Source organism: Ornithodoros turicata, chromosome 6 (genome assembly GCF_037126465.1).
Source record: "Ornithodoros turicata isolate Travis chromosome 6, ASM3712646v1, whole genome shotgun sequence".
Lineage (NCBI taxonomy): Eukaryota > Metazoa > Arthropoda > Arachnida > Ixodida > Argasidae > Ornithodoros > Ornithodoros turicata.
Window position 1 is genome coordinate 265,811 of NC_088206.1, and position 22,260 is coordinate 288,070.

General features: G+C 45.6%; 1 protein-coding gene across 10 annotated transcripts in view; it reads right to left on the reverse strand.

The window, feature by feature from the left end:
- Positions 1-1,494: 1,494 nt before the first annotated feature.
- LOC135398741 (3',5'-cyclic-AMP phosphodiesterase 4A-like) overlaps positions 1,495-22,260 on the reverse strand; it is a 50,617-nt gene continuing 29,851 nt past the window's right edge. For 2 of the 10 annotated variants that reach the window (XM_064630140.1, XM_064630133.1), the window contains exons 2-18: positions 16,979-17,069; positions 15,203-15,262; positions 15,005-15,144; positions 14,782-14,941; positions 14,627-14,727; positions 14,438-14,569; positions 14,254-14,345; positions 13,025-13,106; positions 9,825-9,887; positions 9,672-9,768; positions 9,536-9,616; positions 8,833-9,486; positions 7,970-8,164; positions 7,681-7,914; positions 4,787-4,852; positions 2,465-2,947; positions 1,495-2,408 (exon numbers count right to left, since the gene is read on the reverse strand). In XM_064630140.1, the coding sequence (XP_064486210.1) occupies positions 2,392-2,408; positions 2,465-2,947; positions 4,787-4,852; positions 7,681-7,914; positions 7,970-8,164; positions 8,833-9,486; positions 9,536-9,616; positions 9,672-9,768; positions 9,825-9,887; positions 13,025-13,106; positions 14,254-14,345; positions 14,438-14,569; positions 14,627-14,727; positions 14,782-14,941; positions 15,005-15,144; positions 15,203-15,262; positions 16,979-17,030 (2,709 nt within the window). In that variant the 5' untranslated portion in view covers positions 17,031-17,069 and the 3' untranslated portion in view covers positions 1,495-2,391. Of the gene's footprint in view, positions 2,409-2,464; positions 2,948-4,145; positions 4,166-4,786; positions 4,853-7,680; positions 7,915-7,969; positions 8,165-8,832; positions 9,487-9,535; positions 9,617-9,671; positions 9,769-9,824; positions 9,888-13,024; positions 13,107-14,253; positions 14,346-14,437; positions 14,570-14,626; positions 14,728-14,781; positions 14,942-15,004; positions 15,145-15,202; positions 15,263-16,608; positions 16,664-16,978; positions 17,070-22,260 lie in introns of those variants that run through there. The other 8 variants (XM_064630136.1, XM_064630135.1, XM_064630139.1 and 5 more) reach the window with 8 other exon arrangements.

Here is a 22,260-nt window from a genome sequence, read left to right on the forward strand (position 1 = left end):
TTCGACACGTTTTTTTTTTATGCTCAGGCTCCTGACCCTCGAGACTAGAGGCTGTGTGCTCAGCTTTACAGAAACTGAGACTGATACTTGACCAAGCAGAACAAATGGTGTGGCTTCTCGTGCTTCTGGAACGAAACGCAAGCGGATGCGAAGAAGTTCGACATTGAAGAGGTCCCGGTTTCAAGGCAAAGAAAAGGTGCCACGGCAATATGATGAGCGATCGGACGCTCACGCGTTCCAGTCAGCGGAAGACATGTATCGACAGCGCTACTACCAGGTCGTCGACACCGTGCAATCATCGGTGGTTGATAAATACCCACCATATGTGGTGGCATATGGCACACAATGAGGAGCTTCGTCACAGGAAGAAACGACAGCACGTACATCTCTAATTTGTACGGTGCAGATTTTGATGCGGGACGTCTTGAGTTATACCGGGACAAGGCGATCGATATGGCTAAGCAGCGTTGCGTCGTGCCCTAGCAAACATTTCAAGACGTTGTATAGAAGGGGATGGTCTCGGGTGAAGACGGCATATGAGAGACCTTTTACCCGAAAAGACACAACTCTTAAAAATCGCACTGACCATTCCACTGACGTCGTGCACATCAGAAAGATATCGTTCTTTTGCCTCCGTCGCATCAAAACATATTTGAGATCAACAGTGTCCCAAGCTCGACTGCACCATCTGGCGCTTCTGCACCACAAAGAGCTCGCCCGCAAATTAAACCTTGATGCCATTGCAGACGAGTTCATAGGACGGTCCGCAGTGCGACGGAACACATTTTTCACCACGGCGCAGGAATTGTTCCTAATCTCATTTCGTTTCATTAGTGATGCAGTGTGGAAATGGAATAAAAATTGCGTTCGCATCTTGGACCGAAGCACACTGCCCCCCGTGGACCGTGCCAATCTTATCCATGCTTACGTTGAACCGTATCTTTTCCTCGCCTGTATCTCAATTGTAGCCTCGGTTCCATCTAGGGTATCTTGGCATGGTTTACACTGCAAATGTCCAAGGTCAAAACAAAAAGCCTGGTCATAAAAATGATTTACATCTAATCAAATCAATTTAACTCAAATAAATCATCCTTTTTATTGTTTCATAGAAAACATGATTTTTTTGCACAACCTTTACTGGAAAACGTAAAATGAGTGCCTCACGTACCACTGTCTCTTCATGAAAGACTGTAGGTTGCAAGCTTTTGTCATGTTGTAGCTCGACCCAATTATGTAAGCACACAAAGTTACTTTTGGAAAGTCATGCCCTTTTTATTGGTGTGAATTCATTTTCAACAAAAACATTTCAGTTGTGACTTTATATTCGTACACAGTGCGTTTAATATCCATTGAGCAGAGGAAACTTTTATAATAAGGTTCATGGGGGCAATCCTTGGGAACGAGCAATATAAACTGCTCAAGATTGTGTGTATTTAATTTATTTGGCAGAAAATTTCCAGCGATATCCGTGGATAATACACACAAATAAGTGAATCGATAAAGATATTTTTTATTTCAGCTGCTTACTGTAAACACATAAAATGTCCACAGCAGGTATTCGAAATCGTGTTGCATCAGTTCTTGTGCAACAAATGGAAAAAAAAGAAAAAAAATCACGGAATCATACCACAAGTCAATTGCATGTTAGTGATAAAACCGTTTTTGATGATCTATTGCTTGCGGAGAAAAAGACACTCCCAACAACCGCACTGAGAAAAATTGAGCAATATGGTCTATCTACAAGTGTCCTTGCAGTCATTTTTTTAAATATTTTAAATATTTCAAAGGGAAAATATTTTCAAGTGTCGACACAATTTGGCACAATGAACATCTAAAAGACGAGCCAACTTTGTTCGGGCAATTCGTTGTCTTTTATAACGCCGATTAATACTGGGAGGAATAAAGGGTGATGAAATTTTCACACATATTAGTGGGTTATCGCACTTACTTAATCGTTAAATAAAATTCAGGTACTCACAAGGATAGCTAAAGATTTTATGGAATACCTTCTTGCAGCAAGGAAGGTGTGCAACACAAATAATCCGATTGAACACTTGGCAGTATAAAAGCAGCCAAAAACAATGCTTGCATATCTGGAATAGATACTGAGCAACACAGCAAGTGTACAATATCTGTGGAGGAAAAACACTAATTGAACTACGATCAAGACGATTTGTTAAGTACAAACATTGAGACCAACACTGGTCTGCCACAGAGAGCTTGTAAAACGACATCTTTCCACACATATGTAAAACTAGATATAAAAAGTCTGGCAGCTAAGTACAAAAAACACCACAAACGAAGAACCACTTGATATGGTGCTGACGGAATCTTCATCTGGGCTTGATGGATTCATGTTGATATTGTTTCGGGTTGCATAGAAACCACAGTTCAGTTGTCGTCACGGCCTGGAAGGACAAAGGAAATCCATATATGGCTTGAAGACAACAATGATAGAGCTCACCTGAACTGAGGGAAAAGAGCGAAAACTCGAGCGAACCTCTCCTCTGGAATGAACAGGAGGATGGTAAACGTCCGGTTGAATCCAAGGAGTTGGCTTGCCGTCGAATCGAGGGAGACCAATCCGTTCTTGACCTCCAGAACCCAGTGAGCAACTCCAGACCGGCGGCTGAACGAGGTATATACCGTGGCGAAATGGCCAACATGAATGGCATCCGTGCATGAAGGCCAATCAGAGCACTGAGGATCTCGCCCGTGGAACCTCGACGTCTTTCCCAACCTTCGCTCTCCGGAGATACCATCAGGGCAGTGGGCAAAGATCCCCGCCGTCTTCGAAGGGGATTCGGTGAAATAATGGGGAGGAATAGGTCACGGGTTTCGTCGCCTGATGAGCTCATGTGAGGCCGAGAGTCTTCAGATGTTGCCTGGAATGGTTCCAAGAAACCGATGCTGTGACGGCGCTCTCGAGGGATGGAACCCAAGCTGTCTGCACAAACAAGGGGACCTCCATCATCACTTACAAGCACTTGTGACAAAAACTCAATTTTTCGTTGCCTTTGCGTTGTCCGTCAATGAAAATTTTTGTAGACAATTTTTCCAATAATCAAGTTCACTTCACGTTGTCTCCAAAGCAGCCCAGGAGTGTACTTGGCGTCGAGTTCCATGATACCGCATGCTCGGTTAACAGAGAAATCTGATAAGCTAGCTTCGTCTTGCTGCCGGACTTTCCCCAGGATAGTGAAGGAAAGTCATGCAGCAATGAACGATAACAATGAATAGTGTCTGATGGCACATACAGAAAAAAACGTGAGTTTTCATTATCTCCATCTATGTCCCAGTATGTAGCTGTGTTGACCGATAATAGAGTCTAGATAATTCATTCATAATGAAGATGGGTCAACAAAATAAGCTAGTCACACAAACGGCTAATGTTTGGCCGATTTTTGGCTGAATACAACAGTATGGCGTAGGTCATTTGTGTATGTATTTGCGGATACAGCAAAAGCCCCATGGCGTAGAAAAACGAAGATGAAAGTAACAAATACAAAGATGAGGTGCAGGAAAGCTCAAATAGAAAGAGAAGTTATGGAGGAAAAAATAGGGACATGAAGGAGGAAGGCGAAAGTAGTGAGAGCAAAGGAAAGCAGAGGTAGGTGGTTCCATGGTTTTAAGAGGCTTAGAAGTGACACAACAGCAAGTCAACACGGATGAGGTGTAGGAAAATGCAAATGGAACACAGGAGAAAAAAAAAAAGGTATATATATAGGTATATGGAGGAGGAAGGCAAATGTAGTGAGAGCAAAGGAAAGCAGGTCATGGTCAACTTCCACAATTTTCCTGTAAGTTTAGCTTGCATAAATGTGTCGTCATGCACCACCGGAAATTCTCGTCCAATAAACAGGCAATGAGTTATGTTTGCAAATGCCACTTAGGTTTATCGGCCCACACCCTGTATTATGACATATGTAATCGCATAAAATTTCAACGTGAGATCTCCGTTTAACAAAATTTACATTTTACTGCTAATACTTTGCCCACCAATTTCATACCTCATTAGGAATCTCAGTGTAAGTGACACTTTCTTCTTGATGTGGCCAGCATGACTTGAACAGGAATAAGTTGATATTGGCAAAAGTTGAACGTGGTATGTGCTGTGTGTGGAATGAGTTGTCCTGGCGTGAGGCAGGGTAGAGGCGACGCTACTCTGCAATAATCAGTGGATCCGCAAGTATTCTACAGATCGCGTAATAGTTCTGCTCCTCAAAAAACCTAGTGTAGTGTTAATATTTCTGCTTCATTAACATTCAGACTAGAGGTCAGAAAGTTGCCTTAATAAGTATATAGAAGACTGCTGCTGCCATTTTTAATGTCATTCCATATGGGAATTCTATAGTGATGTGGAATGGTTCAAATGTTCTACTTCATAAATTGTACAATGTCTTATCGGTCGAATATACATATGGGAGTTTGTTTGTTATTCTTGTATGAGAATATGTTTACTTTGCATCAGAAGATGTCTTTTTTCTACTTTTTACGAATGATGGCATCACATGTATCGTGGCAGCGCTCCACCCCGGTTCCCGAACACTCTTTCTGGTGAGGCTCAGATAGGTTCCTTGTCGCTCTGCCACGCGCTCACTGATCTACCGTATGCACGGTTCCTGAAAACTCTCGAAAACAGCAACGAAATACTGTACTGCTTTCGAAGGAAAGCCCATACCAAAAGTTGCTTGGAAAAGAAAACAGAAACAAAAAATCGAGTATGTTTCATGTACCCAAAACAGTAACATTAATATTTTCGGAAACAAACACTGCGCTTACGCACCACAGAATCGTGAACTGGGATGGTTTCTAGTGTTTCTCTCTTTCATCCCACTTGCTGAGAGAAACGCTGAAAAAGAACACTTGTCTTTGATAGCGAAATGTTAGAGTGGGTGGCATTCATGCTTGGAGTAGCATCACACAAAAAGGGCAAGAATGCGCTCTACATGCGAGCTCTCAGACATGTGCTTTTTTGGTATCAATTTCCAGATGTGCCTGGCGACCATGAAACCACACGGTGCCATAGACCTGTTTCTGCAGGTCAGGCGACACGAGTGAGCAGCACCCCAAGATATGCAACGTGCTGTAGTTAGCAGACGACGATGGCACTTTCAAATACATGACCTTGAGTTGTTCCATAGCCTCCTACATAGCCTCATACATGCCTGCCCAATGAGGCAAAGGCGGCCGTTCACACAACCGTATGGGGGCACCAGTGTCCTAGGTCGGAAACACGGACAGTCAGAGCATTGACAACCTTTGCCTACCCCGTAAGGGTGGGTTCACACGAGGGACGCATCCCCGGGATAAGTCCGCGGCGGGCGGTGACGTCACGTGGACGGAGAAGTCCCCGTCCCCACTGAGCATTCACACGGGACGAGGGATGGGAGCGGATAAGTCCGTCTCCAACAACACTTATCAGGCTGCGTGAACCAGTTTTCTCACTTTTCTGCACTGTGGCTGAACAGAAAAAATGACATTTTATACGTTGTGGTACATTATTGCACCTCTAGCATTCCACAATGGAGGGAACCACTGCACTAGCGAAATAAAAAAGAAACTGCTACGTCGATGACAACACACATTTCGCGGTCGCCGCCTTTGCGTACGAGCAGTGTTGCCATGCCGCGGAATCATAAAATCTCCACTTCGTTGAAAAGAAAGAACTCAAACTGCACTGAGTTTTCAGCGAAGGAAACAGACAACTGTGAGTTCTCGAGTCTGGACACGTAGTAAAAGCTATTTACAGTACAAAGCGACAAATGCATATGCAAAACCTATCATAATCATAATTTATCTGTTACTGTTCTATCGTACAGTAAGGTCACATTTCCACGCCGTGCTATAGTGGGTATCGTATTTGGAGATCCGCTTGCTCGTAGCAAAACCCTCGTTTTCCCCATTTTTTCTTGCTTCGTGAAGACTCGTACAAGATTCCTCTCTTTTATTACACTGTTCTTCGAATACCCTCTGCTTCAGCGGTCAGAGCTGTAAAACAGCCAGTCGAAAAAAAAAAAAAGTCAAAAGACGCTGCTCCATCCTCAAGTCCCCCACCAACACAAGGACCGTTTGTGGGTTGGAGACGAATGGTCCGCGGTGGGATTCCGGTCCTCCGCGGACTGGAGAAGACGCACATTTTGATGACGTAGGCTGTGACGTTTACACCATCCGCGGACTTATCCCGGGGATGCGTGCCTCATGTGAACCCACCCTTAGTGTACACTGCCGTGTTCTCTGTGCATACGTTGCTCTACAGTGCTTTGCGGAGATGAGCGTCCTGGATGGGCGCATGCGGTGCAGGCTGTGTCATCGCTCGATAAGCCAGTATTTTACTGAAAGATGCCGTGCCAGTTAGCGTTGGTACAGTCTCTTTTGGGCGTCATGTCATTTCTCCGCCTGTCAGACGACACCGGTTGTAATCTGCAATCTGTGTGTAGGGAGATGGCGTCATGACCAATACTGCTGATATCGCATCGAGGTAGCTATCACCGACCTAGGAAACTAGCGCCACTATTGTGGATGACCAGCGCCTCTGTGTTCCGGAACCATTGGGCAGGCATATAGTATATAGGAGGCTATGGTTGTTTGCACCTGGAAAGATTTTCACCGATTCTTTAGATTTCCTACAGGTTTTGTACCATTCGTTGGCGCTTGAAACACCATGCAAAATCTGCTAATGAAGCTATACTATACTGTTGAATCTGTGGCCGCTTGGGCTCCCAAATGGCGTTGTGCAAACTTTGCTGCAACAGCCCTGCGTTTCATTCTACTGAGCGATAATGTAATACAGTCAAACCTCGTTACAACGAAACGCGATATAACGAAATTCGCGATAGAGCGAAATAATTTGGATTCCCCGGCAGAGGGCCATAGAGATCAATGTATTTTAACTCCCGCTACAACGAAACACTTTTCAGCCGCCGCCTCGATACAGCGAAAGAACGAGATAAGTTTTATGACTCCAAAGCCGACTTTAGGGTCATGAAAACAAAGGGCGCAAGCAGCGTCCTGTTCCCGCGGCGAAAGATGGCACGCGCGATTAGGGTAGGGAGGAATCTGGTGCCTACAAAAGGAAGTCTGAGTCATTGGAAGGTTAGGGATTTTCTTCCGAGGCTTCTCCTCCTTTTCGCGCTTGTTTTGAACTGTCCGGTTGCAGCCAAGTAAAAAGAGCACAAGACGCAAGGCGCTATCGCACGCGTGGGAAACGCTTCGTTCGCGTGGCGGCGTAAGTGACGAAATCAGCCTAGATGATTTTCTTGACAGGGACAAACATGCCGTAGCAACGGAGAGCCTTACGGGAAAACGCACTGTCATAGACGTAGAAGGTTTGCGGGAGATCGCAACATGATATGGAGAAAGCTGCGGAGGCTTCGGCGGCGTACGAACAATGCGTGACACCGCGTCTTCTAGGCACGACGCAGACGCGTATAACCGGCTATTTCACGCAAGAATAAAATACCGTAGGTGCACTTTGGCGCTGTATTTGTAGTTGTTGTCATTTTTCACGAAAAACTTTTCCGCGTCGTAGCGGGAGTTTCGTTATATCGACGCTTATGTACAGCGCGCGCCCTCGCAAACGTCGCAATCCGTGACCTTCAATTCGGTACAACGAAAGAAATTGCAGTCCCCGTGGGTTTCGTTATATCGAGGTTCGACTGTACTTGTGGGGAAACCTACCGCAGTGTTCAAATGGCATCGATGATCTCCGGTGATATCCTTTCTCAGCCAGGGAGCTTAGCTGGCTGCTTAACGCCGTCGGCGCTGAACTACGACGGTTCGTTAGGCGAGCGCAGCCTTTCCAAGAGGGCGGGTGATCGAATTCTGGCTGCCGCTCTGCCAACTGACTCACATGGTGGGACCAGGACGGCGTCTCTGATTTAACGCCAGATTTTCGCAACGATTTGGTTGTACCTGAGTGGGAAACAATCGTTCTCTCCATTATTGAGCACATATCAGTCGTACCCACCTTCTAACTGCGATGCTGACTCCAAAATGCTAAGCCTACTCTGTGCATCCATTTTCTGCAGCAGGAGAGTACCAACTGCCAGAACGTCTTCCTTCTTCCCATTGTAGTCTTGAATTGCTGTCGGAAGAGCACTGTTCTGCTGCCCTGATTGTCTCGTCGTCGGGGGCGTGCCGCATCCATTCTCACACTTGTCTTCTGGAAGGTCAGGTTCCCATCATTTTCCCAAACTTTTAACTTGATACAACTGCGACACCCATTAAAATTCCCCTTTAAAGGGGCCGCACAGATTGTGTGTTCCTCAGAAGAAACCACCACCAGGTCATAATCGGCAAACCTTACGAGGAGTCCGTCCGCACGATCCGTCAGGAGCGCTGCTCATCGGCCCGCGAGATCTCCATCATGATTGGACAATGGAAATTTTGAATTTTGAATGCGCAAAAGTGGACATACTACTCCCGTAGCAGACGACAGCAACCGCTCCTATAAAAACGCGTAGAAGGATGATGATAATCAACTTTAGAATGAAGCATCTCCTGTTGGACATCCGCCACTTGTACAGAAATACTAAGGTAAGCTAAAGTACAAAGTACTGCAGAAATTGAGGAAGCAATAACCGGGTCGATGAGCAGCGCCACCGCTAGCTTCCAAATGCGGCACTGGGAAGGGGTACCTATGACATAGTCGTTATAATCTAGTAGGTCGTGGTCATAACACACACAAAAGAGTCACTTAGAAAAATAACGTGCACTCTTTGCAATATTATTTGAGGCATTCAATGCATCAAATCGTGAGTAGGCTTGACAACAGCAAACCTTGTGTGCTACTTGAACTGATTTATCGGTGGACGCGAACGTACCACTCACCCGTTTGTCCAGCTTTGTCTACCGCCGATGTTTCTTCGTAACGGCTGAATGCAAACACAGATTCTGACCTTCGCGGACACACTCTTGCCCTATCATGAACAAAGGGTTCCGAGGTCCTCCTGTACGGCGGGTAGGACACTGGCTGGTGCACCAACCTACGTTCACATTCCCTGCTATGGCGGTGCAAGACTGCATGCACGGGAGCACCACGAGATGTGCTGGACAGCGACAACAGGCTCGACGTTGGTTGTAGATCATCAGCCGACGGAGGTGCTGCATGGGTATCCTTTGCAGGTACAGGTAAACTCTGTCGCCTGATCACTGTCCTGGGAAGCATTTTGGGTAAACTAAGCGGCATGCTATGACGCCTACGACCCCAATGTCCAAAAGGCTCTTCCATCCAGGAGTAGTCGGTAGCTGTGCGTTGCAAAAGCGGTGGTAGCACTTCTTCATCCTCGAGGTCACCCTCTTCTTCTTCCGAAGCTAAAGGGGCGTTGAGGTCCGTCTCAAAGGAACCCGTCTCGTCATTGGCGATCAGCTTCTCCCACTGAATGTGGTTAATATGTAGGTTGTCAAGGAGCTCTGTTGACAAAGGCGTGTCCAGAAACTGGTGCCACATTTCAAACAGTGGGCTCACGACAAACTTGAAGAAATCTGTAAATAGGTCTGCTCAAAAGCGTGTTATTTTCCGTAAACAACGTACCAGCTTGTATCTTGGCAACTGTTGTTTTATCTCGGTCGCAGATAGGTGTGACCGGGATATTCAACCTCTTTTCGTAGTCCCCTGGAGCAGAAAATAATTTGTAGGCACAGCTTGGCAAGGGGTGACAATAACTTACCCTGTCTGTAAAACTCCTTGCACACCTGCAAGCTCCATCGATGGCTGATATCCCAAGGACGGCAGGGGTTTCCCAGGTCAGCACATTTCAAGGCAATCTAAACACAATGTGCACTATGTAATAGTTGTCACTTGGAGGTTCAATTCGGAGTACCTGGAGAATAAAATGACGGTATTCTTTCTCTGCCATGTTGAGCACCCTGTTCTCCAAGTATCGCTGCAAGGAGAACCACAATCTGGTTTTTCCATTTGCATTGAAAACATTAGATTAGAAATTGTCATGCATAAAGTTATGAGATGATATAATATGATACCATAGTTTATGGGTGCATATGAACAGCCACAAGGGCCCCAATATTGGCGCCCGCTGTCAGATTACAGCGCATAGCCTACTGTAGACAAAAGTTTACTGAACATGCTCCGGCGCAATCCTTCCTCAGAGTGACATGCCATCACCTGCAAACTGGTCACTGGGTTATCCAGGCACATGTCTGCAAGTCTGTACAGTCCCATTTTCTGCTAGCTTGTCACTCTAGCGCATGTTCCGTAAACTTTTGTCCAACACTGTACACACAATACTTGATCAAATATGCACGTAAGACACACAGGTAGTGCACAGGACATGTAACAGCTACAGCAAAAATTTGTATGCTAAAATTCGTACATTACAACAGAAAAGCGGCTTGGTTCATGTTCATTGAAGGACGGACTAGAATAGGAGAAGTTTAGGCGACTTGGTAAACCCAGGGGAATCAATCCATGAATGCAAACCTTTATTAAGGAATATGGCGTCAGCAATTTTGTGTCGTGATGACAGAGAGAGAAGGTTAAAATATTTTAAAGGGGCAGTTGCACCAGCAATCTACTTGGCTAATTTTTTCGTGCGAAAAGTGCTTAGATATTAAAGAAACAAATTTCAAAGATCATTATTGCTTCAGCAGTTCCAGAAACTCTGGTGGCGTGACATCACTCCCTAAGCGGAGGAGTGAGAGGGTCCCGACGTCCCATAGCTCTGTGAGGCAGCGGCATTCCTTTTCTCAAGGTCACACCCTGATTGGTTCTGAGGGAGTGACACTCGTTGTTTCTGGCTCTTTGTCACGTATTCCATCCAATAACTACGCCGCTCTTTCAATCAGATTTTTGGATTTCGGTCAACGGTCCACAAGGAACAAAATGACACAATAGTTTCGAAATAGACTGGAACGAATGGAAGACCTGAGTAATCAAATGATTCAAGACCGAGAAAGTCCCATAGATAATTGGATTAAAAACAATTAAAAACCCCCAGTGCTAGGTAGGATGCAAAAACCCGCAAAAACCCGCAAAAACCGACCAAAAGAGAGTGCTATACACCAGAAACAAGTTCTTCCAAATCTGCTTGCCTATCTGTTGTTCTTCTATTTTCTTGGTGAAATCAATGGATGCCATACTAACACAATTATCCCCTTCCTCTCGAATGAACCTAGCCTCCTGATAAAGAAGCTTCCCTCTTCCGTGCCCGTGAAAAAGATTTTGCGTTCCGCAGTAATCTGGGGGCTGTTTTTTGCAACCATCGCAATCTTTTACGTGATCTTTTAGAGTTGAATATTGGGAGCTCGCCCTGGCATGCTCCTGCAACCTGACGTTGACGCATCTCTGCGTTTGCCCAATGTAAAATTTCTTGCAACCTAAAGGAATTTTGTACACGATAAGATTTGTGAATAGTGTGAAGCGGGCACTTCTGAACAGCTTCAAGGCAATTTCTCATGGCATGGTTTCTCAATAATCCTTCTGGTCAGGAAACTCCGGCAAAAAGTTGACATAGGGTGCCCAGATGATGCATGGCGGCGGTCATTCAGGGAGAGATTTTGGTGTGTGCCTGTATCTGTGCATGTGTTTGGATTTTGGCTCCAGCTTTTTCTTTCCCCTTTTTGGCTTTGTATTTTGCCTCCGTAACGACAGGTTCTTTCTTAAATATCCTCGAGGGATATTTCAATCCTTGCACACTGTGCGCATGTAAGAATGTTCTGCACGAACTAAGGAGACTTTGCCTAATTCGATCCTGGAGCGTTTTGTGATGATCCTTATCCAAGGGGGTCTTCACTTGATGAGAAGTGAGCGCAAGTGTTTTTTTTTTCCCATAAAACTGTGATTTGCATCATGATGACTACTTCTATGGAAATAAACATAAGACGTTCATTAACTGAACTGTGATGAGGCGAATCAGAAAATCCCAGATAGCTTAGCACCGCTTTGAGCTGTGGGAACTTGTTGATAACAAAGGAGAAGGTCTGTTTTGGTTCCTTCTCTCACGGCCGATTGTCCACGAGGAGTCAAGGTCAGCGAAAACGTAACATGAAGGGCAGTTCTCCCTTCCTCATTCCAGTAATCTCCCAGAACGCAATGTGTGCGCAAGGAGCACTGTGAGGCATGATGTGTGTGGAGCGAGTGAGGAGCACGCAAAACGCACAAGGAGATTATGTCCATGCTAGACATGTGCGAATAATTATTTTAAAATCGAACTCAAGTAAATACCAAGTTAATACTATGGTACATAGTCAAAGCAAATATAAAAGATATTGTATATGAAGTGAATAGGTAGTTGTATACCTGGTCCGGATACACATTCAGCACATGTACGGATACAGACATGTGTGCAGCATGTATATGCAATATATTTATACAGATCAGAATATGAAGGAGCACTCACATTGTCTTACGTCTTCTTTCATGCAGTTTTTGGCCTTACACGTGAAGCTTTGGAAACAAATATGCAGGGTGCTTCGCCTAATGTGTTATTAATTCCTGTAAAAAATTTACTTGTCCGAAAAAGATGTGGTCAACAGTACTTATCTTCTGGCAACTTGCGTCACAAATTGCGCTGGTTTTAATTTGCCTTTTTTTGTGGGATTTTAATTTTCAGAATTGAACTCAAAATTTAGCCAAGTGAAGGCAACGTTTTCTTTTTTTTTTTGTCAGCAATAGACAGCCCATGTAGGAAATACCCTAGCTCATTGAAATGCATGTTCCCTGTTCCACTGGTAACAGCTGAAAAAACGTTCTGAGACACACAAAGTGCTGGCCACCCTCATTTTGACAGGGGACCTTGCCTCACTCATTCAGCTGCCCTCTCAGTGTCACACTATACCGGACAAGTAGATTTCTTAATACAGGAATTAATAACACGTCAGGTGAAACACCCTGTATATTAAATACTGGTAAATTGTATAGGATGAGCAGGTGGGGGTTGGTGAGGCAACACTGTCATACACAGATGTGAGGTACTACAGTTGAAGGGTTGGTCTGTATGACACCACTATCAAAACTCGTTTCAAAGAACGAGGACTAAAAATAAAATGAGCAGATAGTATTTACCTTGAACCTTGACAGGAACTCCTGCTGCCTAGTGATGTCTGTAGCCAGGATGAGACTTCGAATATGTTGTTCTACTTCATCCCTGCATACAGGCGATGCATAACCTCTCATAAAGAACTCTCGGAAACAACCACAACCATAACACAGTCAAACCTCCTTACAGGGAAATGAGATACAAACTGACGTCCATGGGCGTACCCAGAGGAGGGCAAGGAGAGCAATGGGACACATGCGAAAGCTACCCTGTGAGTACGTCAAGGACTACCCTGATTTTGAGGAATTGACATCGTTCCGCGATCGCGATGCGGAGGTTGTCGTACCGCCGCATAACAGTGAACACAGCACCTGGAAAGTGTGCATTGAGAATTGCGGAACACCTCAGCGTGCGTGGCACAAAATATATTGTTCAGCTTGTGTCTCTTTAGTGTTGAAGCAATAAATGTGTATGGTATGGTGTGTATGGAATGAACTGCGTTTTCGCTGTACAACTGTACGCAAGTTGTCAAGTTTTCTCCGAATTTCGGATATTAACTGAGCTGTAAATCATAAAGTCGGAAAAACTCTGTTTCTTGAAAAACAATAAGCTCCGAAAAACATCCTCCAGTAACGCCCAGAAATAAACTCAGAAAACCCGGAACCCTAGTCATAGGTCGTCATGGCTATTCTCAGATGTCAGAATAGGAAACATTCGCACAGTACGTCTCCAGGGAAAGATGCGTGCTTTGCCCCCTCCCCACTGTGAAAAAAAATCGTGGGAACACCCATGGGCACAACGCGTTTTGCCTCCCGATAGAACAAAAGAGAGTTGGGCTGGCATCTCGATATAAAAAGAAAATTCCCAAAACAGCATGCTGCGTCCCTAACACGTGCCCAAAATCAAAGAAACAAGCAGAAGATTGATCGAAACTGATCGGGAATGCGTGTCGTCAGCTAGCCGGCAACAGTGTACCCGGAAAGGGAGACGCAGAAGAGGTCGTGGATTGCAGTTTCCTACGCAAGTACGAGTGATGCTCACGAACTGCACGGCGGCTTGCCTGTTCGCATCATTCAAGGTGTGCGGCCCGAACATGTACACGTTTATGTTGGTCGCCTCTTCACAATTCGCGGTATGAATCCTCTCAAGTTTCACCTACTTCGGTGCAACGAAAGGAAACGCGACACCCGTAAATTTCGTTTTTTCGAGGCTCGACTGTGTATATCCACTAAAATGCAGCAGGAAAAAGGCTTACCATACAGAATTGTCCAAGTGATCGAAGATCCCGGACTGACGGAGACAGGAAATGGCCGAACGCCAATGGTGGTTCTCTAATACTGAGAAATTCTGCAAAGAAATTGTCTCTGATGTAAAATCTCCTGCGGTGCTAGCAGGGGTCGAGCCTTGGGGGTAAAATAATAGTAGCAAAAAGTCACTACCTTGTACAAGGCTGCAAGGTGATTGGAGGTAGCGATAAGGAAGGGCTGATTGACCCCAGGGTGATCCAGGTCGTGTGTGACAGCTGCTATGAGAGACGCCATCGCCTCCACAGGAGTCATGTGCTCACGTATCTGAGGGTGAAAAAACGTCTCCCTTCCAGCTTCCATATGCTGGACATATGGACCAACCTTGTATTCTAAGAGGAAACAGTGCATGGCCTGGGTTACGTCTGCTGCGTGCACGGAGTTGTGATAGGGGTTGTTGCTGTGGTAACCAGCGTCTATCAAGTCTGAAAGCAAGCCTTTAGCGATTGCATCTTGATGGAATGAGCAGTAGTACTCACTGAAGCAGTGCCACACCTTGACCACATCTAGGTTAAAGGCGCCCATGAACCCGTACTGGTGAAAAAGGTGCACCAGGAGATGGGGCATGGAACGACCTCCCGAGCAAACGTCCAGGGCAAAAGTATTGAACGCCCAGCGGTCCACCTGCCTCAGGAGGCACTGCAATGTAGAAATTATGAACATGAATGAATTTGGACACAGCCATCACTTATAGTGACTGACCCTTGATACTCCATGGTAAGAATCGTCGAGGATGTTCATAAGATGCCTCCATGGTTGTAAGACGGGTTGGTTGTCCCTTCTCCTGTACAGCGTCAGGAAGGGCGTTGTAGTTAATGGCCGATCAATGTCAATGTCCACTGCTAGAGGAAGAAACGAGAGATATCAAGGGACAAACTAGGCAATTCAATGGTCACTTACCTTGCAAGAGATTGTACTCTGACTGACTTAATGACTTTTTGGGCCTCTCTTCCTTACATTCTGACAAAAAACAATACTTCCTTGGAGAAATCTCCAGAAAAAGCACAAACCACCTGTTAGAATGACATATTTTATGGCCATTGCATTAGCCTCTCTATTTTAGGAGGGGGGATTAGTTTCGTTTGTTCAGTGACAAAGTATATTTTTCTAAATCCAATTCCCGAATAGAACAATTTGCTTCACAGATTAGTACAATGAACATTTTCAGGCACAAATAATGATTTTAATATCCATAAAAATCACTCGGAAATCTTTTTAAAAAACTCCATTTTCTGCTAATTTGCCTCACGAACGATCAGGAGTGTGCTGGGATGAGTCTCATACCCAACAGAGACTCGTAGAAAGTTTTCCAAAGGCCTCTCTACAGTTAGCTGGCACATTTCAGCCACATTAGAAGCTTTTAAAATATCATTTTATAAACTTAAATACGTACTCAGCCATATTTACTGTGGAAGTCATTGTCTCCGTGATGTTGTTTAAAATTTGAAAATAAGCTACGAGACACAGAAATTGCGAAAGGCTTTCTTTTTTTTGTTCTTCACAAGGCACAACCACATGCAGGTTGAGCCATATGGTACATAATTTCAAGGCGAGCAACAATGCAGACTACGTAAAATATCACACACAGGCCCACTTTTCTACGCAGTGTGCGAGAGTTGTCGATATAGAAACAACAAACAGTTGTGTTCCCTTCCACTTGTTGACGCAGGGACTTACGCGCCAATGTAGTTCACTACTGCGCCTTCAAGTGAGGTTCATTTTGTAATGCCAAATAAAATGAATGTCACCTTTTTAGTCCGTAGCGGCGATTCAACGTAAATGAGCCACTCAACAAAAGGTCAAACCTTTGCTAAAACAACTTCCAGAATTCCGAGGTAAATACCACGCTACTCTTACAAAACTCTTTCGTAGGAATTCGAAAAAAAGAAAAGAAGAAGAAAAACACCTCAACTTGGCCAGCTGGAGCAGCTTATTCGTTCCTGTATGAGGGAGAAAAAAAATGAAGCACGCCATAACCCCTATCGACATGTCAGTCACTGATAAGGCCCTTCGGTTCTGACAACTCACTGATAGGGCCCCACTTCACCTTGATTGAATGCCATTTGGAGTCCAATTTTAGCCAGCGGCATATGTGATTTCTGTATTTCTTAGGTGAAGCCACCGCACTTAAGTTACAGCATAGAAAAAAAAAGAAAAAGGAACGCTTATTGTTCGAGACTAACTAGCATGTTTTCGGGAAACACAATGTTGTCGGGTTTCATCAAATACAACATTAATTGGCGACTTCTCTCATAGTGCCCTGTGTGCGATGCATTTCATGAAGCGAATATTTGAGCAAGATTTACCTACGACTTTGACGTGGACTATACCATCCTCACTCTTCTCCACAACCACTCTCCTCTGAAAAGTTGGTGGAAACACACACAGAGCAGGTAAGAAAACGTGCGTACGTTGTGCCCCGTTTACATATATGGTCAACACACCAAGTGGAGTTTTGCTCTGTTTGTGTCTAACACGCACGTCTGTCATTGTGCGCTCTTTACGGAACGTTGGTTATTTCACGTTCTTGAACGACATTCGTCCAAGTGACCATGGAGATAGGATGAAATTATTTTGGCTCGAGATGTTTTCCTAGGAAGGGCACGCATTTTTTGCAACAACCGTATACTGCTTTACAAATTCTGTCGGGTGCACTGATTCCATAGGTTTACTCACGTGCGTAGTGTTGCAGACGATCCAATCCTGTGTAGTTCCGAATCGTATGCATGTTGCGTACGGAATCATCGCCTCTCACGACATCCTGGCCCTGAAACCAACACAGCGGGAGTGAAAAAAAGTTGAAATCGGAAACTGACGTCCATTTGACACGCAGGCGAGCTGGTGGACGGAATTTACCATGAACGAATGGGTCGCTCGAACCAGCAAAAACATATTACTGCAACCCCAAACACAACCTACAGAATTCATAAGCAAAATCAAGTATTAGACGCTGTCACCGATTCAATGAGACGAGAAGGTCGAAGGTCTTCAATATATTTACTAATTGTACCTGAAGGACTCGTAGCGTAACAGAGCTCCCAGTAAACCTGAAATATCCCAGGTACATCCCACAAAGGTCGTACACGTCGCATATGTCTGCACGTCTATGCGACGTTATCTGTACGTCCACAATGTGACTTCAAAAAGGTGTTTTATTTTCTATATACCTGGGATATCTGGTAGATGTAAAAACAAAGGAGCAAGCGCGCATTATTTTTCGGAGACATCTAGGACACGTGACCCTTAGTGGCATGACTACTACTTTATTTACCAAGTAATCACTAATCACATTATAGACGGTAGCTTGAGTTAAAAACGCTATATTTGCCTGGATGGGGTGTGAGGAACGTTCGAAGCTATATGCTGACGTGGTTTGCAAGCTCAGAATTAAACTGCAAAGCCGTTGTCACCGTTGCAAACGTGATACGCGCCACGCTACATTTGATGAATGATCTCTAACATTTTGTATTTCAGTATATGCTCGCTCTGGTATCTCTTGAAATCCGCATACGCCGTGGAGGGGCCAAAAAGAGAGCCTGCATCTCATATGGTAAAAGGGGAAAGGACATTTACTAACGCATGATCTGAATTGGTCTTGGATCATGGCTGAAAGGTCGCTGGGCACCCCTCCCCAAGTGGGGTGTGCTGCCAAAAGTAGATGCCCTTTTTGTTTAATTAGTGTGTGCAGCATTCATTGGCTATAGCAATCAATCACTATCAATTCCAAATTAATTGAACACAAAACGGCATTGATGTTAAAATATCCCCGGAACATCCAAATATCCAAAATAAATGTCTATGTGACGGTTCTGGGATGTGCAAACAGTAAGAATGTGCCAGTCGCATGGATGTACTTTCTACGTAAACAGGCTCTCTGTGAAGCTCCCATGGATACCCTAACATCCAATTTGCGATATCGCCAGGATGTACCTGGGATGTATATGGTTTGCTGGGAGGGAATAGAATTGAACAGAATAATATTCAAAACGGACATTCGTCAGTTTTTCCTAACTGTACGAGCGAATAAGAGGACGGTATCAACGCTTCAGACAACATTACGCATCGCTAATGAGTCGACTCCCCTTATTTGAATTGACGTCAGGTGACACGCCATGCGGAAAGGTCCGCAACAAACTGATTTGGAAACGTTGTTCTCTTCACGGAGACATCGAATAAATGGCATCATTCAGAGATCTATGCGGTTCAAAGAACGGTACACCCAATAGAGAATTTTGGTACATCGTACGCTATCGCCTTCGCGTACGTAAGGCATAGCGTTGAAACAGAAACAGAACAGAGAGAGAGCTTCGCGCAGAACCACCAACGCTATCTGTTACGTACGCTATCGCCTTTGCGTACGATGTACTAAAACTCTCCAATATGTACGGGCAATTCAGCAAAAATCTACCGTACCCGATCAACGGAGAAGGTTCTGAGTCGCTGCCATTGGCTCCGGTACGTACGATAACTCCCCGGTGACGATATCAAGGGTCTTAGGAGGAAGGAGCATTAAAGTGGTATCTAACATGGCCCAAAACTGCTGTCATCTTGTAAAGCAGTATGTGGAAAGCATTCCCACAAAATATTTCTGTCCAAAGGCCGGAGCGCTCCAACTGCAGACCACACCCACTCTAGTGTGACGTTCGTGGTAGAGAGCCCCTCATTCGTTCGTAGGAAAAACCGTCTGCTACGAACATTGCGAGCTTCTTCTTGTTGGCTTCCATTATTTGTATGATTTATATCACGTTTTCTTAAAAAAAAAAAGAAGCATATACGCAGCCTGAGAAAATAAGATTACGATCACAAGAGTAATATACCCGTGGCTTCTGTGCAATCTCAGAATTCACAGCAGCCGAAAGCTAGCGATGGCGGCGGTATTGTAGCGCCACCTGTTAGCCACTGAACCAACTGCGCGGTGAAAACTGTCGGACAGGCTGCACACTGTCGAGAAGCACGGGGTTTTTGCTGTACAAACGCAGTTAATTTCGGGCTGCACCACTCGTTCTTCCCGTGGTGCCTGCGGTCCCAAAAAATCGTGGTTGTGTCGTGGACAGCCTTCGAACCCTCCGTTTCGGACATCACGAAGCCGGAGAACGCATGGCGTCTCCGAAGCGGTAGCAGACGCTCCGGCCTGGGCGATGTTGCTCACCTCGATCATGTGATCCCAAGTCCAATGAGGAGCGTCCTCACCACTTGCGTCACATAGTGACGTGTGTGGTGGCGCTCATCACGTGCCTATCGTGAAGGCGAAGGAGGGTGTTTCGCGCGCGGGAGGTTCGGGGAGCTATTGCAGGCGTCCCAATTTAGCTACGGTTGTACTAATTGTGGGAAAACTGTTTTCGGTCGCCTAACATTCCATACTGACCAAAAACAGAAACAAAGTTGTGGGCCTCTAGACTGCTCCTTACACTCTCTGATAACAAGCACTGGTTTGTAGAGCGAGTGCGTTTTTCCCAGGCTTGCGCAAGATATTCAAAAAAGGTATTTAAGTTCATGGGTCTGTGACGCTTTGTTAGATGTGGTTCATTACACCATGCACACTAGAATAGTGTGGGAAGAAAAGAATCAATTTTCTCCATGTCGTACTTGGCGAGGTATAAGCCCTCGAACACACGCACTTCGGGCACTCCTTTCTACGAAACGGGACATTTCCTTTTGCGGAGTGTGCCGCTCCCGCGATCCTAGCCACCAATCGGAGTAATTCTCGGGCTCTCCCTCCTTCACTCCGGTTGGACCGGTTGGACTCACCTGCGTGAGTTCGTGCTTTCCAATGTCACGTGACATTGGAAAACATATTGCAGCACTGGAGTCACATGCGTGCAATTACGAGAGGGAATAGACGAGTTGAGAAAATCTCAGTGCACACGCACTGCATCCTGGGCGCTTGCTGAGCGGGGGACCGAAGAATAATCTTTCACATTCCGCTTTCGCTGACCTTGGCACGTCGTGGACAATGGACCGGAGAAATCGGAACAGTTTGGAGGTCACCCGTTTCTTTCGTATTAGTAAACTCCCACAGTTCAAAGCGACGCTAAGCACTCTGGGATTCTATTGTAAAAACACACGCTGCTGCCTCATTCGGCCCGCAGTGCGACGCATCCCCATGTCACGCGGCTTCAAGGCTACGCGTGACGTCATCTGCACGAGCCGGAAAAGAACATTCCCTGGCACCCAGAGGGGCTCTGCACGCGCATCACGTGCACACGCAACGCTCTCTTGGCTTAAAGGGTCCATGAAGAGATTCACAGAAAAAGCTGAGCTCTCAGTGGAGAACGGTAGAGCCACTAAATAAGCTTCGCTTCAGAGTATCGACACCGGGTTCCAAGAAGAAACACGCGCCGTCTTTCGCTTGCAAGCAGCTCATCATGGATGACGGCCTTGAGCTCACATCCTTGGGTCGCTCTGGCGGACAATACATGGATTATAGCACAACAATCATACACGCTTCTCTATCGCATTATGCTAGCCTTTGATCCTCAACTGACACCGGTCGGTGCGGTGCGGAAACAAGACTTTCCCTTGGACATCAGTGTCCATACTCTGAAGCGAAGCAAGGAGGACTATTATCTGAAATGAATCCCTTTTTTTGCCATATTGGCATTCAACGCGGGCGCAGTTCAAGTTCAAGCGGTCAGACGTCACTTGACATCTTTTGCTCACTCCAAGGTTGTACCACCGTGGTTGTACCAAGCTAGCGCGGCAGTGGCCAAGGTCGTCTGCTTTTGACGTCACAGCTAGTTTCTCCGTCGTGCCAGCAGCGGTGGCGTCAAAGTAGTCGCCTCTTTTGGCCGTGGTTTTTAATTGAAGTGCCACTACAGACTAAATCTCGCGTCTTCAGAATGCTACCAAAATTGTTACTCAAGTCTTCTTGTCTCGCTTTACATTCCTGCAAAGTATTTTGGCTCTATGTGACGCGAAAGCTAGAGAATATTAATTTTTATTTTTGTGAACTGTGCCGTCGTGTTAGGCTCCCGCCCGGCTCTCATCTGGCAACGTTATGGCCCTTCGCGTCTTCCGGGGGGCTCACTTTTGCACTCCGTTAGCGGAGCCCCACGTGACTCCGGCCGCTCCGACCTTCGAGAAAACACAAGGAAGGAGAAGACATCTCCCCATTTTCCCCTTTCGATCAACGTCATGTGACTTCACCACGTGACCCTCGCCGGACGCCGGCTCGTTGCTAGGAGACGGTGCCCTCTCCAGAACATGAAACCACTGCAATTTGTGGGCTTATGATTACGTCACCCGCTCCTCCCGTCATCGAAACCCGTGCAGGCTCAGGAGATCTTGAAAAATTGACAGAAATGCACAGCGTTCGTAAACAGGAATGAAATGTCGCGTATAGAATTCTTGAGGCGCCTTCTTTTCATGACTAAATAAGATAAACGCCGTTTTCCGAGTCCGGTGTGGCACCTTAATATATCCGTCGTTCTTACCAATGTTGAGTTCATACTCCACATAGTGAATGGATTAACGGCAGGGAACGCATGCATATGCTTGCAGAGATTTCTTTGTTTTTACATCTCTTCATGGTACCTGCGCTACCTAACGAGGCCCTTGTTAGCCTCTGACATCAGAGATCCGGCCATTGCCATTGGCAGTCGGAAGAACGTGACCTCTTTCGCGCCTGCCTGACGTCAGAACCGCCCAACGGCAGAGCGCCTCGATTTCATGATTCTCCAGAGTACAAAAAAAAAAAAGAAAGAAAAAACTACATCCATTACCAGCCGAGAAGCGATCCTTCAGGTCAGAGCTGGGCCATTCCAGCCGAAACCAGCCAGAGGTGTAGCTCGGCCCGCTTAGATTTTGCTGAAAAAAATTGTGTGCATTCCTTGAGGGGTGTGTATGTAGGATATAAACTTACTTTTTTTCTCAATAATTTGTTTTCTTGAGCATTGGGGGCGCCTCCAACTTTGCCCAAACATGAAAAAGTCTTGTCCGTTCCACACGTCCTTCTGACA